This window comes from Pongo abelii, chromosome 8 (genome assembly GCF_028885655.2).
Source record: "Pongo abelii isolate AG06213 chromosome 8, NHGRI_mPonAbe1-v2.0_pri, whole genome shotgun sequence".
NCBI lineage: Eukaryota > Metazoa > Chordata > Mammalia > Primates > Hominidae > Pongo > Pongo abelii.
The window spans coordinates 19,343,977-19,366,673 of NC_071993.2; the positions used below are offsets into that span (position 1 = coordinate 19,343,977).

The following is a 22,697-nucleotide window of genomic DNA, read 5'->3' on the forward strand; positions in this document are numbered from 1 at the left end:
CAAATTTACTCATTAGCTTCCAAGTATGGTAAAATCTCAGGCCCTTCATGCTTTCTGATTTGAACTGCGCAAGGAATGGCAAACCCAAATAACTGTGTGAACCAGGCATGGGACATGAATTGAAAGAAGTAGGTGATATGGTTTGACTCTGTGTCCCCCACTTAAATCTCATGTTGATTTGTAATCCCCAGTGTTGGGGGCAGGATTGGTGGGAAGTGATTGGATCATAGGGGCAGATTTCCCCTTGCTGTTTTCATGATAATTAGGGAGTTCTCATGAGATGTGGTTGTTTAAAAGTGTGTCGCACTTTCCCCGTTTCCCCTTCATTCTATTCCTCCTACTCCAGCCATGTAGGAAATGCTGGCTTCCCTTTGCCTTCTGCCATGATTGTAAGTTTCCTGAGGCCTCCCAAGCCATGCTTCCTGTACAGGCTGTGGAACTGTGAGTCGATGAAACCTCTTTTCTTTATAGATTACTCTGTCTCACGTAGTTCTTTACAGCAATGTGAAAACGAACTGATAAAGTAGGTGAAGTTTAAAATAATGGATGGCAACTGACAACCTTGGTGTGGGTGCATAATAGGGAGGACTAGTGTCTGCAGCAGTTGAGGAGCAATGTCTTCTTGTGAGATATCCTACTTTTAAAATATTGGCAACCATTCTGACTCAAGAGCACTGATGGAGTTAAACTAAACTGTTATGAACTGGGTCCAGCCCAAGGGCCACCATTTAGTCTTCTCTATCGTAAATGGTGAGATAGTCAAGGATGGGGATGAATTTATTTCTTCCTGGTAACTGTGGAATCACTTGGCACAATGCCTAAGTAGGCACTCATTTTTCTTTTTTGAATCAAAAATTCTCAGCAAGCTATAAGCCAGACATTAGCTAAGAAGAAATACAATATAAAGCCAAAAGATCAACATAAATTTTGTCATGATTTTGTTTCCCAAAATAAGAACACAGATTTAGTAGACATCATATTTTTTTGTCAGTAATCATCTTATAGTTCTTGACTACTTATATATCCCAGCATTTTATTTTGTCTCTACTATTACCACAATGTTATTATTATCCATTCCTTTGCCCCGTTTCTCACACAGTTTTAATATGGCACTTATGACCCTTGTTTCATGATAAATGGTTTTCGTATGTCTACTATAGTAATTGAAAAACTCCAATGATTCTGCAGTTTTGTGTACGTGACAGAGTCAGCCACAGAGTTAGAATCATAAAATTTGTCAGGCCAAATCTGAGTTTTATTTCATAGAGATTGGTTTCAGGGTTGTGTAAACAATTGCAAAGATGATTTAAAAACCCTTTTATATTGTATCCAGGAAATATTTCCCTCAGTATTGGCCTAAAAAGTTTGGAATTCTAAACTGATTTTCTAAAAGCTCCCAAGAATTGTAGGTTATGTGGTTAAATATTAGACAGTTGTCTGAATGTGTTTAAAAGAGTTTACTTAGCACCTTAGGTGTTAAAATGGGCTAAAAGAGAGCTTCATGTAATTCCTTTCATTCTGTTTGTGCATTTTTAATTATTGGAAAATCCAATGAAAAATAAGTGGGTATCATTAAGAAGTATAAGAGAGAGCATAAATATTTGTCCTCTAGGAAATTATAAGTGGATAACAACAGAAAATTGTTCATAGCCGAATTGAAGAATGATTGAGATTCTTGAGATTACTATATGCTGGTTATAAAATGCCACACATTAAATTAGCAATTGAGAAAAAGACGTGAAAGTAATAGACACATTGATGACTTATGGCAATAAGTATAGAATAAATGCTTTGTATTTGTTTATTGAGGTATAATTTATATGTCGATTTTATCCTGTTTAGGTGAGCAGTTCTATGAATTTCAACAAATGTACAGTTGTCTTTTGGGATTCAGAGGATCAGCTCCAGGACTGCCCCCATGTAACTAAATCAGCACATACTCAAGTCCTGCACTGGGAACAAAGTGTTGGCCCTCTGTATACACATCTTTCACAGCCACAAGTATTTTTTATTGTGTTTGGTTTAAAATAAGCCACACATAAGTGGACCAAGGCAGTTCAAACTCATGTTGTTTAAGAGTCAACTGTATACAGTTGTGTAAGCAACCACTACAATCAAAATAGAGTATATCTCCACCATTCCCCCAAATCTTCCATTTCCTGATGTAGTCAATCTCCTCCTTTTACACCCCCAGCTCCTGTCAACACAAATCTGATTTGTTTTCTAATTGATATGGTTTGGCTCTGTGTCCCCACCCAAATCTCACCTTGAATTGTAATAATCACCATAGGTCAAGGGTGGGACCAGGTAGAGATATGGGGGTGGTTTCCCCATACTGTTCTCACAAGATCTGATGGTTTTATGAGGGGTTTCGCCCTTTGCTCGGGTCTCATTCTCTCTCCTGTCACCATGTGAAGAAGGACATGTTATCTTCCCCTTCTGCCACAATTGTAAGTTTCTTGAGGCCTCCCCAGCCCTACAGAACTGTGAGTCAATTAAGCCTCTTTTCTTTGCGAATTACCCAGTCTTAGGCAGTTCTTTATAGCAGCATGAGAGTATTCTAATATACCAATAATTCTGACTTTTCTAAAATGGCATAAAAGGAGCTGATAAATGATACAGGCTTTTGAATCTGGCTTCTTTCACTTTAATGCTTTTGAGGTTCACAGCTGTTGTTGCATACATCATTGTTCCTTTTTGTTCCTGAGTGGTATTCTATTGTATAAATGTACTGCAATTTGCTTATCTACTTACCAGTTGGGAGATATTTGGGTTGATTTGAGCTTTTGGAGATTATTAACAAAGCCTGTATAGACCTTGTTAATGGGTTTTTGTTTAGACACATCTTCGTTTGTCTTGAATAAACAAATACCTACATGTGCATTGCCATGTCATATGAAAGTATATGTTTAATTTTATAAGAACCTGCCAAATTAGTTGTATTAATATGGCTATGCCATTTAGGATTCTCATCAGGAATGCATTGGAGTCTCAGTTGCTCCACATAGAATATGTGCTTTTTATAAATTTTAAACTAAAATTTCTGCCTCAGATATAATGTATCTTCATATAAAATACATTATGTTTGAGACAGAAATTCTTGTTTAAAGTTTATAAATTTATAATATATCTGAAAATACGTTATAGTTATAAAACATACCAATTTTAATATAATGTATCTGAGGATACATTATATTAAAAACTGATATGTTATATTGGAATTGTGTAATATTTTACAAATACGTGATGGCTAAAGTGAAAGTAAGCAGCAGGTTGAATTAATTCCATTTCTCTTATGAGTTAACGGAGGCTAAAACATGTGTTTGTATGTGAGGACAATCGTTTCTAGATCATTTCAAATTTTTGGTCAGTCATTCAGTTTCCTAAATACGTAGAAGGATGAGTTCAGGAAAGTTGCTAGAGCCTCGTTAATGTTTAAGCCTCAAAGTTCCAACGCGGTTGCCAAGGCCAGTCTGTCTTTACATGGAGCAGGTGGCAGCCCATGCAAAGAAAAGCTTGGATGAGCTGGTTTACTTCATAACATTTCCTAGATGACGATAGTTCTAATATAAGTAGAATTGACCTGTACAGATAAGGCAAGTCATTTAAACTAAACTGGATTTTCAGTTGCCCTTTGAGGCACTCCGTAAGGTAGCAATGGGACTTAGGAGTAAAATTCGGCTTCCCTAATTTCCAGAATCAATACTATCTTACATACAATGTATAATTCTTGTGTTTTGATAATCTTCTACTCATTCTCGGGGAAAAAACACCATAAATGAAAGTGACATTTTCATAATAGAGGCATTTGGGTTTATTCTTTTTGTGGCCATTTTCTTAGGACTAGCATTTTAAAATAATTTACCAAGCTTTTTTGCAGGACTAAAATATAGAGTTAAAGTAGGGTTAAACCTTAACAGTCATAACTTTGTTCCTGAAGTGTGATTATGATCAAAAAGTCTTTTAAAAATGCTTTTGTTAAATATTCAAAAGAGATTGAGACTATCATACAAATGGACAATTTTAGTTTCTCAAATTGTAATTATTGTTCATTAATTCTCAAGAATGCTAACATTTAGAGGTTAACAAATTGAAGATATTTTAGTAAAAATTATGATTAAATTATGTATTGGAGCAAACCCAACTGTCTTCTGTCTTGGATTGTTTCTGTCTTCCCATTGGCCTTGAATGCAGATAGAAACAATATTAAAATACTTCTCATGCAACATGAAGGAAACTCCAAAGGAAAAATGCCTTGAGCAAATCACATTCTCTAACCTGTTATGGCCCTCTGTGGGTTACAGAATTTTGTCTGAAATTTTCATAAATAGCCAATTCTTTAATTTGTGACTATATAAAGACAATAAAAAGTCTTGGAACAATTGACTCCAAACACCAGAATGGAGCTATGAATGTGTATATATCCCTAAAGCTGGTTTACAGCTACTTATATGTACAACAGCCTCACTCTCTATGAAGTGGGATGTTAATATCAATTTTCTATTCCTTCTCATTAATAAGATAATGATAATCATGAGGAGTGAGGCCAAGTCAATAGTATTTATTTTTATTTACCCTAGTTTCTTCTTTCTTTTACTGTTTCTTCTAAGCAATTTGTTAGCATGTTCTGTGTTTTATTGCAGTGGGATTTACATGTATGGGTACAGGACATTTATTGGTGATTAATTTATATTTGTGCCTTTTCCCCAATTGTTCACCCAACTCTATTTTTAAAAATAAAACAGAATATGTTTTTCTGTAGTATGTTCTTTCAAATTCTGTCTGCTAGTTTAGGTTTATTGAAAATAATTGTATGATTTTGGACTAAACATTCTTTATACATTTTTGTTTTCTCTGCCTATAATGCCTTTCACTCATGATGGTGGTGGGAAAAAGGATGCATTTTTATGTTTGGAGAGACTCATTGTAAAACAGCAGGACACTTCCTGTATAACATCATTAAATGTTGTTCAAATAATGTCCGGGGGACTATATTTGCCCACTAGTTCTATGCAGAAACATTTCCCAAATTAATTAATTTCCTCAGTGACAAATCAGGGAGAAAATCCTGGTAGACCTCAAGAAAGAGTAGAAAGTTGGGGAAAAGTGTTAAGAGGTTTGAGGTCGCAATTTGACCTTTTAAAATTTTCTTTCTCAAGGAGAATGTCAACAAATAATGTATGTGGTAACTTTCAATGAAGGCTAGAGCATGAAAAGTAAAACTTCAACTCCCACATATAACATTTGTGAGGAAAATGAAATGAAAACATATGTTCATATAATAATGGGAAAACATAATGTATTTTTCTAAGTTTGAGTTTGCTAGAAGTTCTTTATTATTAAATTATGCTGGGATTCCTAGCAAGCACGCAACACATTTGCATAAGTATTAAAATAATTCATCATGATCAATTCTATTACAGTAAATCTAAACCCTAATCACAATCTCATATACTACAGTGGTTTGTCTATATGTGGCATTTCGTATTTTACTAAGTTTTGGTGGAACTGCAGCTTCTGCAGCAGCACAAATGTCATCTGAGTTCACTGTGATTAATGTGGCCCTGAAGGAGATCTAATCACGATTAGCCAATTCCATAAAGTGTTACAGAATCAGTGTCATGTGAGAAACATTTTAAAGCCCTTAAAACTGTATATCCTAGCAAGTAACTCTGGTAGAAAATCTAGGAGGATGAGGAGGTTTAATTTGGGAAACAAATGACCCAGGGGGATGAGGGAACAATTATTTGCCTTCAAATACTTAAAGGACCAGAAGGGAAGAACACAAATCTAGAACTAATGGCTGAAAGTTATAGGACAGTGGATATCAATCTAATATACTGAAATTTCAAAAATGGAAACTCATCAGAAACTCAGTGAGCTCCGTGGGTCTAATAGGCTCAATGAAGTATGGAGATTTCTGTTACTAGACGTATTCAAGACAAGATGACCACTTATGGAGACTACTGCAAAGTAATTTTTTAATGGCACAGAAGGTTATAGTTGGGTAAATTTTAAATTCCTCTTCATCCATTCCATAACTTAATTTCCTTTACCACATAAACACATTTCTTATTTATATTTATTTATTTATTTTTCAGATCTTGGTGGAGGCTTCAGTGGGAGATGGCTTCACTGGAGATATTGCGATTGATGATCTCTCATTTATGGACTGCACCCTCTACCCTGGTAAGAGAGAACATTTCAATTTGGGGTTATTTCTAAATCTGTTTACTTGGAAAACTTCCAAGGAAATCAATATTTCATTTCTACAAAATTTCCAACATGACCTTGCTTTTATTCTTTTTCTCAAAAGTATTAACTCTGGAAAAGACTTTTTTAGATCCTTGCTAGTAATTAGTTTTAAAGTGTCAAACATAGTCAAGATGTTTGAATCACTTATGTCTATGTCTTATCACATGCAAAATACTAGAAAATCATGTCTGAAGTTAAAATGTAATTCCATTATATTTAAGGAGTTACAATAACCAAACCATTTGCCTTATAATTACATCGCATTGGATACTTTATTAACCTCTCGGATTACTCTCGGGAAGCACTTTAAATATTTCTAACAATTGTTGTCAACCATTTCCTCACTATATTATGGATTTGTGTCTATTAAAATGACATAAATGACATATTTTCCAGATATATATCAATTTTCAAACTTTCCCCTAACTCCAGACTCATATACTCACTACCTACTCAACAGCTTAACCTGGATGTCTAGAAGGCATCTTAAAGATAATGATAGGAAATAACCCAAAATAAACACAACCCAGGCCTTGAATAGTGTTATGAGGAGAAACCCTTTCTGAGAAGTGCATAGTGATCTAAGAAGACTGGATATTAAACTAATGGAGTTTGGCAATCAGACTGAGAGCTCTTAAAGTGCATGACAAGAGGGAACATGATCTCCTCCCTGGAGTGATCAGAGGCTGGGGCCCAACAACATTCTCAATTGCTGAAAACTTAACATCCATCCCTGCTCTATCATCTTAGCCTCATTGGTTAGCGGAGCAGCAGCTCCATCCCAGGCAGAGTCAGGGGATGGGGCTGATTCCAATCTTTTCAGTTGTAGCTATGTGACACAGCTCTGATCCCACCCACCACTCAGCATCCTAACAGGATCGGTTGGTGTCACCACTCTGTGTCATGGTTTTCATAGAACTCTGGAGGCAGCCAAATCCCTCTCTTGAAGGCCAGTAAAACAAGAGGCAGAACTGAACAAATTTACCCTTACCTCTCAATGCCTAAAAGTGAATTCCTGATTACCAGTTGCCTCTCAATCCTGCCACTCTTGTATACCTCCCTATCTCAGCAAATGGCAGTTTATGTCTAGCTGCTTATTCCATATTAACAAATCTGGTTTATATTAACAAATTTGGTTTAGTACCCACTCCTCATTGCCCTCACCACTTTCCCCATGGTCCAAGCAACCAGTGTCTATGCATGGATTATTGCAATTGCTTTTTAAATGATCTATCTGCTCCTACCCTTGAGTGCTATATTCTGAAAACAGCAGCCCACATGTTTCTTTTCAAACTTAGATGAGATTAGGTCATTCTATTGTCAGAATCTTCCTATGACTTTCTATCTCATTCAGAGCAAACCTCAAACTAATGATAGCTTCCAAGGAATAAATGACTAACCTCTTATACCTCTTGAATTCACCTTTCACCAGTGTATATCTCATTCACTTTTCCCTACTACAAAGGTCTCTTAGCTAATACTTGAGCACTTCAGCCAATTTATGGTGTATTAGTCCATTCTCACACTGCTAATAAAGACATACCCAAGCCTGGGTAATTTATAAAGAAAGGTGATTTAACCGACTCACAGTTCTACATGGCTATGAAGGCCTCACAATCATGGCAGAAGGTGAAGGAGGATCAAAGTCACATCTTACATGGTACAGGCAAAGAGTGTGTACAGGGTAACTCCCCTTTATAAAACTTGTAAGACTTATTCACTTTCACAAGAACAGTGTAGGAAAGACCTGCCCCTGTGATTCAATTACCTCTCAATGGGTCCCTCCCATGACATTTGGGAATTATGGGAGCCATAATTCAAGATGAGATTTGGGTAGGGACACAGCCAAACCATATCATATGGTTAGGGCTTTTCCATCTGCTTTCCCCTGTTCCTGGAACATGTTTCCCACAGATGTCTATCTGACTCCCTCCCTTACTTTCTTCTGGTCTCTGCCAGAGTTTCTTCTTCAGGGAAGCCTCCTCTGAACACAACACACACACAGTTTCTTTCTTATCTGGCATTTTCTATTTCTATTCCTGGTGTTATTTGTCTTCACAACACCTATCACCCTTATGGTTAAATTTCTATTTTCCCCCATAATGATGTTAGTTGCATGAGAACAGGTATATCACCTCTTCACTGTTTAATCTCCAATTCCTACAACAGTATTTGACACATACTAGTACTCAACAAATACTTGTTGGATGGATAAGTAGGTTGAGGAATGTCAATAACTTTAGGTGTTTTATATACTCTCGTTATATATTTTAGTTTAGTTTTAATATTATTGCTAAAATATTAACTATTTCTATGTGCCAGATACTATATTATATGTCAGTCAGCTTTTACTGAAAGCCAAGTCTCACTAGCTTATGACTACATTTATTTCTTGCTCTCAAGCGTGTGGGTTGGCATAGAGAATAAGAGCAAAGACATAGACAGACAGACAGATAGATAGACAGACAGATAGATCTTAATCATAGCTCTGTGTAATTTTATGTAGCTCTAAGCTATGTGTCTCTGTTTCACGTGGTCCTATCTCTCTGAGATCATGGCTAAAAGACCAAGTCCCTATTTGACACATTTCATAGAGGATGGAAAAAAAAGCATATTTGAAATTTCAATTGGGACATGGTATACATCTCACTGTGTCTGTTCATGTTCATTATCCATTGATCAGATCCTAACAATGGGGCAGAGAAGTATTTTCCACCTACAGGGAGCTCAGCAAGGGTAGGGGAGATAGAAAATCTTTACAAGAAAGAGAGGTGATGTGTAGGAAAATATTACAACTGGCCATTCATACGTATTTTATTTTACTTAATCTTACAATGTTTTAAGAGTCTAGAAGAGTGCCTGGTCCATCATAGGTGAATAGATGTTGTATGTGGGGCAGGATTAATGCCTTTATTATACCAGTTTTATGGAGGAAATTGAAAAGGAGCTAACCTGCTTAAGGGTACCTAGCTGTAAAGTGGCAGAACACAGTCACTGCTTCTTGGAACCATAATGTTCACCACTAGTATTATAGGGCTCATCAAACACACTAAACCTGAAAGGAAGAGGCTACAATCTCCAATTTACAGATATGAAAAATTAAAGAGCATAAGTAGCATGGATGAGAATACAAAATTAAGGATTGGATTGTGATTTTACCTAAGCTGGTCTGATTTCAATGTTCAGGGCTTTCCCCACGTTGCCCCCAAATCTGAGATTAGAGAGAATCACTGTGACCTCAGAGTCAGAAGAGAACAAAAAAAGAACACAGAAAAGAAACACAAGTCACCGTTGAAACTATTGTTGCCCTAATTATCCGGCTAAATCCATTCTGTGGCTCAAGGTTCCAAGAGGAGGTAAAACAGCTACTAGAAGCATAGGCAGAGATGCGAAATTATCAGTTACTGAGTGTTGGTCCCAATTTTCTGTTTCAAGTTTTAGAAGAAAAATTTAAAAACTTGAAAAACTGTGGGAGCTGTGTTTTTTGCATTGGCTTCATAACAAAATAAACTATGGGTCAAAACCACAAGGCTTGTTGAATCCGTAGGTTTGATAAAGGAATTTGATAAAGGAATCTTGCCATAAAATGAAACAAAAATAAAAATTGGGCTCTACGTAAAAAAAAAAATGTTACTCTTGATGCTTTCCAGTCATTTTTTTTTCACAGCATCATATTATCTGAAGTAAGAATCATGCTTGTAACTTCACTAAGGGGCATTGATTTCTTTTTAATATTAACTGATTATTTGTTTATAGCATTTTTCTTCTTTGGCCAATAAAACAAAGCAAAATAAATAAAAACTCAAAGTTACATACACACAAACCAAAATGTTGACCTAATCCCCAAGATGTGGGTTTCTATCTTACCTACAACTTTTATTTTATAGAAAATGACTGAGCAGTAGATTATTTTACTTTTCTTTGGTACTTCAAAATCAACCTTTTCCCCTCGTGCCTGCCTTGTAATTTTAATGAAAGCAGTGTTCTCCAGCAACCTGGGCTTGAATTTCCACAGTCGTCTTTGACTTTCTTCTTAAACTTCTTTGGTTGTAAATTCCACTGACTACAACCGCAAGATATTTCTTAGACCTGCTGTTTTTTCCATTACTCTCATTCAAGTCAGTTGTTGACTTGAATGAAAAGCAAATATTAGACAAAAAAATATTATTAATATTCCCCAATAGTTTTTATGCCCTTAAATTAGTTTATTTTACTTTGTCTTAAAACATCATCATTTGCTCTTTCAAGTCTTCTCTCTCATATTCTGAGCTATAGCTTTTTTCTAATTTAATTTTCAAATCATTCTCAGTTATGAATTATACCTGATTTGTTTCAATACCTTTATAATATTGTTAATTTATTTTTCCTACTTTATTAAGATATAATTGGCAAAATGGTATATAGTCAAGATGTACAATATGATGTTTTGACATGTCTATATGTTATGAAATAGTTACCACAACCAAACTATTAATAATTAACACATTTCTAACCTCATATAGTTACCCATCCTCTGTGTGTGTGGTAAGAGAACTTGGCCGGGCCCGGTGGCTTGTGCATGTAATCCTAGCACTTTGGGAAGCTGAGGTGGGCAGATCACCTGAGGTCAGGAGTTCAACACCAGCCTGGTCAACGTGGTGAAACGTGGTCTATACTAAAAATACAAAAGTTAGCTGGGTATGGTGGCACAAACTTGTAATCCCAGCTACTTAGGAGGCTGAGGCAGGAGAATTGCTTGAAACTGGGAGGTGGAGGTTGCAGTGAGCCAAGATCATGCTACTGCACTCCAGCCTGGGCGACAGAGCAAGACTCTGTCTCAAAAAAAAAAAAAAAAAAAAAAAAAAAGCACTTAAGATCTACTCTCAGCAAATTTCAACTGTACAATATCTTACTGCTGACTATAGTCACCAGAACTTATTCTTCTGATAACTGAAAATTTGTACCATCTTACCAACATATCTCCATTTCTTTCATCCCTCAACCTCTGCTAACTACCTCTCTACTCTGTTCTGTGAGTTCAACTTTTAGATTCCTCTTACATGTGCAATCATGCAGTATTTGCTTTCTGTGTCTGTCTTATTTCACTTAGTGTAATGGACATGGCATAATTCTAATTTCATAATGACAGGATTTCTTGATTTTTTTAAAGCTGCATAATGTTCCATCGTACATGTATGTTACATTTTCTTTATCCATTCATCTATCTCCATACATGTAAGTTGTTTCCCTATTGTGGCTATTGTGAATCATGCTGCAATGAACATGGGAGTTCATTGGAGTCCAGATGTCTCTTTGAAATAGTGATTTTATTGCCCCTGGATATACACCCAGAACTGGGATTGCTGGATCATGTGGATACTTACATTTTAAATTTTTTGAGCAACCTCCATACTGTTTTTCATAATGGCTGTATCAATTTACATTCCTACCAACAGGTATAAGTGTTCCCTTTTCTCCACATCTTCACCAACACTTGCTATCTTTTAACTTTTGATAATAGACATCCTAACAGATGAGAGTTAATATCTCATCATAGTTTTGATTTGCATTTTCCTGATCATTACTGATAATGAGGGCCTTTTCATATACCTGTTGTCTATGTCTTCTTTGGAAAAAAATGTCTATTCAGGTATTTTTCCCCTCTTAAAATTGGATTATTTGTTGTTTTTTGTTTTGTTTGTTTTTGCTGTTGAGCTGTATAAGTTTCTTACGTAGTTTGGTGTTAACTCCTTATCTGTTAAATGGTTTGGAAATACTTTCTCTCATTGGGATTTTTGTACATGATGTAAGATAAGAGCCCAATTTCATTTTGCTTTGCATGTGGATATCCATTTCTTTAACACCACTTATTGAAGAGATTATTTTTTCCCATTGTGTATTCTTGTCACTTTTTTTATAGATTACTTGACTGTGTATGTGTGGGCTTATTTCTGTGCTTTCTATTATGCTCCATTGGTCCATGTTTCTGCTTTTATGCAAGTACCATGCTGTTTTGATTACTACAGCATTGTAATATAATTTGAAATCAGGAAGTATGATGCCATCAGTTTTTTTCTTCTTGTTCAAAATTGCTTTAGCTATTTGGAATCTTTTGTAGTTCTCTATGAATTTTTTTCTTAGAGACAAAGATTTGAGGATCTTAGAGGAAAAGCTTTTAGCTTTTTACCATTGAGTGTGATGTTAACTTTGGGCTTGTACAGGGGTTCACTTTTACCCACATCCTCGCAATACTTGTTAAAAGTTTTAAGACTGTTACTGTATTGAGGAGGATTTCTTCTATTCCTAATTTGTTTGGAGTTTTTATCATGAAAGGATGTTAAATATTGTCAAATGCCTTTTCTACATTTATTGACCTGATCATAAGATTTTAAGCCTTCATTCTGTTAATGTTATGTATCACATTTATTAATTTTCATATGTGTTGAACCATCTTTATTTCTCAGGGATAAATTCCACTTGGTCAAAATATATGATCCTTTTAAACTGTTGTTGAAATCAGCTTGCTAGTATTTTGTTAAGGATTTTTGCATCTATATTCATCAGTCATATTGGCCTGTAATTTTCTTTCCTTGTAGTCTCCTTTTCTGGCTTGGAATCAGGCTGAATTTTTTTTTTTTTTTTTTTTTTTTTTGAGACGAAGTCTCACCCTGTCGCCCAGGCTAGAGTGCAGTGGCGCCATCTCGGCTCACTGCAAGCTCCGCCTCCTAGGTTCACGCCATTCTCCAGTCTCACCCTCCGGAATAGCTGGGACTATAGGCACCCGCCACCACGCCCGGCTAATTTTTTGTATTTTTAGCAGAGACTGTGTTTCACTGTGTTAGCCAGGATCCGCCTGCCTCGGCCTGTCAAAGTGCTGGGATTACAGGCGTGAGCCACCGCACCCAGCCCAGGCTGATCTTAAAAAATGAGTTTGAAAGTGTTTCTTCCTCTTCAGTTTTTGGAAGAGTTTGATAAGGATTATTATGAATTATTTAAATATTTGGTGGAATTTAGCAGTGAATCCATCAGGCCCTGGACTTTTCTTTGGTGGGAGATTTTTGGTTAATTATTCAATCTCATTACTCATAATTCATCTGTTTGGATTTTTTTATTTCTTCTTGATTCCATCTTGGTAGGTTGAATGTTTCTAGGAATTTATCCATTTCTTTAATGCTATTCAATTTCTTGGAGTATAATTGTTCATAGCAGTCTTGTATGATCCTTTGTATTTCTGTGGCATCAGTTGTAATGTCTCTTTCTGATTTTATTTATTTGGGTCTTTTGTTTTTCTTATATCTAAAAGGTTGTTAATTTTATCTTTTCAAAAAATTAATTTTCAGTTTCATTGATCTTTTAATTATTTTCTTATCTTCTTTGTAATTATTTTTGCTCTGATCTTTGTTAGTTCCTTCTTTCTATTAACTTGGAGCTTAGTTTGTTCTTTTTCAAGTTCCTTGAGGTATAAAGATAGATTGCTTATTTGAGATTTTTTTTATTTCTGAATTTTTTTATTTTTTAGGTATTTAGTACTATAAACTTTCCTCTTAGAACTGCTATTGCTGTATCACCTAAGTTTTGATATGTTGTGTTTTCATTTTCATTTATCTCAGATTTTTTATTTCATTTTGATTTCTTCTTTGACCTACTGGTTTTTAAGGAGTGTGTTGTTTTAATTGCCATGTTTGTGAATTTTTCAACTTTTCCCCTGTCATTGATTTCTAGTTTCATACCATCGTGGTTAGAAAAGATGCTGGATATGACTTCAAACTTCCTAATTTGTTAATGCTTGTTTTGTGCCCTAACATATTAACTATCCTGGAGAATGTTCTGTGTGCTCTTGAGAAGGTGTATTCTGCTGCTGTTGAATGAAATGTTTTGTATAGATTGTTAGGTCAATTTGCTCTAAAGTATCATTTAAGTTCAATGTTTCTTAATTGATTTTCTGTCTGTATGATCTATCCATTGTTGGAAGTGGGATATTGAAGTCCTTTACAATTATTGTTTTGCTGTCTCTTTCTCCCTTCAGATTTATTAATATTTGCTATATATTTGGGTTCTCTCACATTGAGTACATATATATTTATAATTATTATATCCTCTTGATTAATTGCTATATATTTATATAATGACTTTTTTGTCTCTTTTTACCATTTTTTACTTAAAGTATATTTTGTCTTATGTAAGTCTAGCCTCCTGTGCTCTTTTTTGGTTTGCATTTGCATGGAATGTGTTTTTTGTTATTTCAGTTTTAGCATATCTGTGTCCTCAAAGTGGAAGTGAGACTCTTGTACGCAGCACAGTGTTGGATATTGTTTTTTTTTTAATCCATTAAGACATTCTATGTCTTTTTGTTGTAGAATGTAATTCACTTACATTTAAAGTAATTATTAATAGGCAAAGACTTACTATTGCCATTTAAAAAATTCCTTTCTAGCTGTTTCGTAGATATTTTGTTTCTTTCTCTCTTGCTGTCTTCCATTGTGATTTGATGTTTTTCTGTAGGGGTATGCTTTGATTGCTTTCTCTTTACCTTTGGTGTATTTACTATAGGTTTTTGCTATGTGTTTAACATAAGGCTTACAAAAACAGCTTATAGTTACAACAATTCATTTTAAGCTGATAAAAACTTAATTTGAATTCCATACAAAAATCCTACACATCTTCCCATCCAAACATTTATGTTTTTAATTTCACAATTTACATCTTTTTATTTTTATAATATTTAATAATTCTAAATTCAGAATACAGAATACACACTAGTACTGTAATGATAATATGTAAATCACTTATAACTCTAAATACTAAAAGATAAATGTTATTAACAATAACTATAGCATCAGTAATTTGTTAATGCATATGCAATATGTAAATAAATTCTTATTTTTAATCTAATCCATTAGGCAAAATTAATTACATTTCCAGTAGGAACTTAGCCACGTAATACATTTCTATAGTTCTTTGCATAGCTGTAAAATGATGTTGTCTATTACCCGAGGAAACCGTGGTGAGGAATGATGACAAAGTTAGAGATATTTCCTTATATCTTGAATCAGATCTTCAGATTAGATTAGGAATTGCTCTGAGACATTTATATTAAAAAGTGTGTATTTCAAAGGAAGTATTTGCTTTTCATTATTCTTTCTGTCCTTCATTAGAAAGGCCAGAAGTATATTTTCTTCAACCGAACACATATGACAGGAATTTTCTTTCTTGCACCAAGGATTAATGGTGAGATAGCTGGTTTATTTAGAAAAATAAAACATTGACTACATCACAAAATACTGTCTGCAAATTGAAAAAGAATTTATGTGCTCTTTATTCTCTTTTAAATTTTCAGATTTCAGCATGCACATTAGAATTGTTAGTTACTAAAATTATTAGTTATTAGAATGTAAGTATTATATGAATATCCATGTTTACATTATTATTAGTATTTTAGTATTTTATTTTCCCAAGGATAACTGTTACTAAAGCAGTGGCACATTGTACAACTGATGATGCCTTCAAATTGATAAAATATGATGACTATTTTAAGGACGCTTAACGTAATTTTTATGATGTCCTCCGCCACACCTCACACACTAAATGTGTTGTTTTGTTGTTGTTGAACTGGGTTGATTACATTTTTGGCAACCCTTCTTATTAGCCTCAATGTCTCACCAGCTTTATTTACAAATGGTATTTAAGTCTTCCTTTATTCTGCAGAGAGGAATGCTTGTTTCAGTGTGAATCAAAAAGCAAGGGGAACAGTGTAAATACTATTGGCTTTATTTTTAAGATATCACCTGCAGCTTTTCATCTTCTAATACGCTGTTTGGCGTATTCATTATATTTGTCTCAATAATAAATTACGTGAAAGCACTGTGTTTTGAAATATGCCTTTCTTTTGTATTTTTCTAAAGGAGGTGTAGACTCAGAAGAAAATACCAGATTATTGGAAAGTTTTGCAGTTTAATGTAAGATTTCAGGGGAAAAATAAAGAAATTTGAGCCTTGGTGATTGTAATCTTAAATATTCTGGTTTTAGCTTCTTTGGTGTAGTCTGTAAAGTGATTTAGCATATATATAGGAAAGAAAAATTTCGCCAAAGTCTGCAATATGTTCAATTAACAGTTTTATTGTGTTTTTAGAAAATAAAATTGAACAAATTATTCACTTAACTTATTTTAAAGTTAAAACTTTTACATTGTTTTACATTCTCTCTTAATTGAGAGAAATGCTAAATGTTAAACATGGAGAAGGTTGTCCAGATGGTTAGTTCACAGCTTGGAAATTTTCCATCTGCTACTTCAGTCATTTGTAGTCACATTCAAATATAGTAGAATACCTGTAAACATGGAAAATGTCATTGAATCTTTGTTTTAAAGCAAAAGTATTTCAAAAATTGCTGATTGGCTACCGGAGACAGAAAAAAAAAAAAAAAAAAAAAGCACTGCATAGTTTGTGGCAAACAGCTATAACACAGTTGTTATAATAGTATCCAAAGAATAGCTATGCTTTCATAAAATCTTTTTGCCTAGAAAGTATATCTAACATAGACACTTCAATAAAATCATACTAAACATAGTTCTTTTATCTTGTGAGTATAACTCCAAGTTATTGTACTAAGTGAAATAGAAGAAATATATGATATTCCCCAAAAGCTATAGATATTTAAACATTTTAAATTTTCTAAAGAGACTGTTTAAGCTTCAAGTATGCTTTTATATTTTTATATTAAATATATTTCTTAACTCAAAAAGTCACAGGGAAAACATATACATTGTTACCTACAGATAGATATAAAGTACAATGATTCATATTAGTCAAGCAACTCATTCAGTAATCATATGTCTAAAGTTGGTAATAATTTATCAAGGACTAGAGATGTTAAAATGTTGGTTTTATTGGTTTAATTATCAATGTGGGAATGGCTGTAGGGAGGGAAGTCTAGTATAAAACAAGTTGGAAAATCTATTTTACCAGAAAGAATATATTAGTGTGGCCTGAAGTTTATCATATTTGTTACAGTGAATTCACAGAGCGAGGAGTTAGATCACTGAGTCCATTTGGAGCCTGAGACATCTACTTATGAAATCTTCCACGTGACAGATGTGCAGATAATTTGGTTCCCCTGTGTCTCAGAGATGTGGAAGAAGATCAGATCAAACCAAACTAATCTCTGCTTCTTAGTGAGTGCAAACTTCAGTCATATGCATTTCATCTTTTCAATTTTTGTTTCATCTGCAAAGCTTTTAGTGTTCTTTGTTTAAAGAGACTTAAATCTATCATTGCTACCAATTTTGGCCTTATTCTAAGCAATTATAGGCCAACAAAACCCTATAAGCTTTGCAATGAGTTGAATATTTGCCCCACTCTACAATTCATATATTGAAACCTTAATCCCCATTGAGGTGGTATTTGGAAATGGGGCCTTTGAGAGGTAATTTGGAGTAGATTAGGTCATGAGGATGGGGTTCTCATGATGGGATTAGTGCTCTTACAAAAAGAGGATGAGACAGGAGCTCTCGCGCGCTCTCTCGCTCTCTTGCTCTCTCTTTCCATATACTGTATAGTCATTTCTAACATTACCTGAGTTAAGAGTGTGATACTTTAGAAAATATGCTTCTGCTTATTTGCAAAGTTAAATGAGTTGACCTCATGTCCCTTAGAGGAAAGTCTAAACAATGTGTGAGGACCGGAGAGTCCATCAGGAATCTTGCAGTCCTTGTCATGCCTCAGTCACACATGAAGAATTGGCCTGACCACGTTTCTGGATTCTGTTTTACTTCCACATCACAGAACCTGTGAAATCAGCTGCAACTCCATCTTCCAAGTTACAACCACCACCAATTGCAAAGTTCAGCTCCAAAAGAAGAAATGCTTTTCTCATTTAGCTCTTTTAGTGCTCTTCTCTTCAATGCAAGATGTTGGACTTACTTGGTTTGTAAAATTTCCTCATTCTGGTGGAGTAATAAATAAGGAAGTAATGAGAATAGGACTAAGAATTATAAACTCTTACAATGTTTTTGCTTAGAGTAGTTGTCCTTTTACTTACTCTCTGAAACCTTTTTAGGATAAAAATGAATTGTCTCTACTTTTCCTCAGTATGAACTCATCGGTCTCTCTTTCAAGTCATCCAACTCATGTCCATGATTTCTCTCTAATGATTATTCTCTAGTTAAGTTGAAATCAGAACTAAAGATGCAGTTCAGACTGTTGGTTTTGCTGAGCGTGGTGGCTCATGCCTGTAATCCCAGGACTTTGGGAGGCCGAGGCGAGTGGATCACCTGAGGTCAGGAGTTCGAGACCAGCCTGGCCAACATGGTGAAACCTGGTCTTTACTAAAAATACAAAAAATTAGATGGGCCTGGTGGTAGATGCCTGTAATCCCAGCTACTCAGGAGGCTGAGGCACAAGAATCGCTTGAACTGGGAGGCAGAAGTTGCAGTGATTCGAGATCGCGCCACTGCACTCCAGCCTGGGCAGCAGTGAGACTGTCTCTCTTCTCTCTCTTCTCTCTCTTTCTCTCTCTCACACACACACACACACACCAACAACAAACAGACTGCTGGTTTTAGTAGTATGGAAGACCAGATGACCTAAAAACTGTGACACTATTTATTCCTAGAAATGTCAACTATAACATAACATGCATTGATTTAAATGTCAAGCTGAGCTTAAAAAGGGGAAATCTCCAGGTGAGAGGAAAAAAAGAGAGTATTGAGAAATAGAACAGAAAGACAAAGCAAATACCAGAGTTAGGGAGTAAGAGCATATGGGATGGACAAGATGGAGAAAAAGGGGAGAGGAGAGCCGGAAGTGAGTCAATTGCAAAAGAACCACAGTTAGGCTGATGATTGACTTCTCAACAGCAAGAACAGAAGTCAGAGGACAGATATAATTTTCAGAGTTCTGAAAACTATTAATTGTTAGCCTAAAGCAAAGCAAAACTTTTTCAGGAAAGAGGGTTAAGATGGCATTCAAAGGATAACACACACACACACACACACACACACACACACACACACACGCACACACAAAATGATACTATTTCACTGCACCAGATTCTGCAGTTCAGACAAATGAACTATGTAAATGTGAATCTCAGAAAGACACAAAATGAGCTCAACCAGGGATGTGATGAAAAATGGCAAACACATGGATAAACCTAAATATACGAATGGATGGCAAGTACATAATGCATCTTGAATGTTTATATACTGCTGGGAAGTATAGAATTACTTTGGAAACCGGTTTGGCGTTATCTCCTAAAGTTGAAATTGTACATACCCCGTGACCAAGCAATTCCGTTTCTAGATACATAAGGAGAAATGTACAAAATGAGAAAACAATACCTTAGAAGAATCAACCCCAAAATCATTAATGGTAGAATGGCTAACTACAATATATTTTCATATAATAAAATATTAGACAGCATTCAGAATTACTGAATTACAATATACACATTAACACTAATGAATTAAAGTACTATCTTAAGGAAAATACCACATTGCATTGGTTAAAATCTCTGATCGTTGTAATCTCTGTTGCTGATACAGAGAAAGCTTCCATTCATCTAAAGTTCAAAACCCAAATACCATTTTATTTAAAAAGGACCTCCCTGATGTTTACTATATTCTGTCACTATTATTAGAATTTAAAAATGTTAGGCCAGGTATGGTGGCTCATGCCTGTAATCCCAGCACTTTGGGAGGCCAAGGCAGGCAGATCACGAGGTCAGGAGATCGAGACCATCCTGGCTAACACGGTGAAATCTCATCTTTACCAAAAACACAAAAAACTGGCCAGGCATGGTGGCACACGCCTGTAGTCCCAGCTACCTGGGAGGCTGAGGCAGGAGAATCACTTGAACCCGGGAGGTGGAGGTTGCAGTGAGCCGAGATCTCACCACTGCACTCCATCCTGGGCAACAGAGCGAGATTCCGTCTCAAAAAAAAAAAAGTTAACTCATTTAATCACATAACAACCCAATGAAATAGAAACTGTGAGAGGATATTTGGTGCACCTGCAAATGAGGAAAATCATAAAAGCAAATAAATGAAAAATGATTCAGTATACTACTCACCTTGAGAGATGAGCAATGAGGGGTTAGAATCAGCAGAAAAACACTGGAGGCTTCAAAACTGTCAGGAAATTGACATTTCATAAACAGACTGGTAGGTTCATATCTTTTATTCTTTAAAGCAGGCATATATTTTACTCATTTTTATTCATGTATAATAAAAATTTATACATTTCATAATAAAATGTAAATAAGTGAGAAAAGTTTGTGCTGCTCAATAGACTAATAGATCAAAACTGGCTATTTATATAAATTAGATTATAATCATAGATGATATACAATAAAGTCTAAAGTAAAGACTTAAATGTGCAAACCACAATTATCAAAATTTAAAAATTATAGAAACATCTGGAATATTAGAGAAAAAAAATTAGAGAAACTTTAAGGCATTAACCATAAAAGAAGTGATTGATAAATTAAAGGTCATTAATTTTTTTTTTTTTTTGAAGGACGTCATACAAAACAAAAAGACATTTTACAGACTAGGAGAATATATTTGTCATACAGTTGAATAAGAGGATTAGAATGGAGTATGTGGAATATAAACCTGTAAATAAGAAAACTATAATCCAATTGGAAAAAGAATAGGAGATATGAACCATCAGTTATAAGCCAGAGCAAAATACCAAAGTGGCCCTTTAAAAATATGTATTTAAAAATATTTCATTTTAAATTTTATCTTTTATTTATTTTTATTATATTTTAAGTTCTGGGATACATGTGCAGAGCGTGCAGGTTTTTTAAGTAGGTATACATGTGCCATGGTGGTTTGCTGCATTCATCAACCTGTCATCTAGGTTTGAGGCCCTGCATGCATTAGCTATTTGTCCTAATGCTATCCCTCCCATTGCCCTCCATCCACCACAGGCTCCGGTGTGTGATGTTCTCCTTCTTGTGTCCATGTGTTCTTATTGTTCAACTCCTACTGAGAGTGAGAACGTGTGGTGTTTAGTTTTCCATTCCTGTGTTAGTTTGCTGAGAATGATGGTTTCCAGCTTCATCCATGTCCCTGCAAAGGAAATGAACTCATTCTTTTTTATGGCTGCTTCATATTCCATGGTGTATATGTGCCACATTTTCTTTATCCAGTCTATCATTGATGGATATTTGGGTTGGTTCCAAGTCTTTGCTATTGTAAATAGTGCTGCAATAAACATATGTTTGCATGTATCTTTATAGTAGAATAATTTATAATCCTTTGGGTATATATCCAGTAATGGGATTACTGGGTCAAATGGTGTTTCTGGTTCTAAATCCTTGAGGAATCACCTCACTGTCTTCCACAATGGTTAAACTAATTTACACTCCCACCCAAAATATTTTTTGATGTAAAAATTACGTAATTTTTACAATCTCAATAATTTTCATAATTTCCATAATTAGGAAAATACAAATTAAAACGTCAAATGTCAAATGCAAGGATGTGGAGCAACAGGAATTCACGTTCATTGCTGGTAGAAATACCAAATTATATAGCCGCTTTGAAAAAGGTTTGATATTTTCTTCTAGAATTAAACATAGTCTTACCATGTCATCCAGCAATCAAGTGCTTTAGTATTTACCCAAATGAGTATATTCACACAAAAAACCTGGATATAGATAGGTGTTTATAGCAGCTTTATTCACAATTGCTAAAACTTGGAAGCAACCAGGATGTCCTTCAGTAGATAAATAGGTAATAAACTGGATCACATCCAGAGAAAAATATTATTCAGTGCTAAATAAATGAGCTGTCAAGCTGAGTTGTGAAGGAAATTTACCTGCCTATTACTAAGCAGAAGAAGCCAATATGAAAAGGCTACATACCCTATGATTCTGACAATATGACATTCTGGAAAAAAGCAAAACTATGGAGATAGTAAAAACATTAGTGTTTGCCATTGTTTAGGGGAGAGGGTAGGATGCATAGATGGAGGATTTTTAGAGCAGTGAAACTAGTCTGCATGATACTGTCATTGCTGATCTAAGTGCTGACAGGAATAGGGTGTCAGATTTGGGATTGATGAGAACAAAAAGATATGCCAGTGTCCAACAAGCATATGAAAAGATGCTCAACATGACCAAATAAGGAAAATGGAAATCAAAACCACAATGAGACATCACCTCATACCCATTAGGATGGCCACTATCCAAATAATAAAAAATAGCATTAGTGAGAATATAGAGAGATCAAAATTCTTGTGCATTCTTGGTGGGACTGTAAAGTGCTTTAGCCATTATGGAAAGCAGTATGACCATTCCTCAAAAAATTAAAAATAGAATTATCCTATGATGTAGCAATGCTACTTTCAGATACATATCCAAAATTATTCAAAGCAGAATCTTGAGATTTTTGCCTCCCCTTGTTCGTTGCTACATTATTCACAATAGCTAAGGGGTGGAAGAACCCAAATGTCTAT

The 22,697-nt window shown here is 35.0% G+C and overlaps 1 protein-coding gene across 1 annotated transcript in view; it reads left to right on the plus strand.

Moving 5' to 3' along the window:
- MALRD1 (MAM and LDL receptor class A domain containing 1) overlaps nt 1–22,697 on the plus strand; it is a 678,818-nt gene that overhangs the window by 202,717 nt on the left and 453,404 nt on the right. Inside the window, exon 19 of the mRNA XM_024253733.2 lies at nt 6,102–6,189. Coding sequence (XP_024109501.2) covers nt 6,102–6,189 — 88 coding nt within the window. The remainder of the gene's footprint in view (nt 1–6,101; nt 6,190–22,697) is intronic.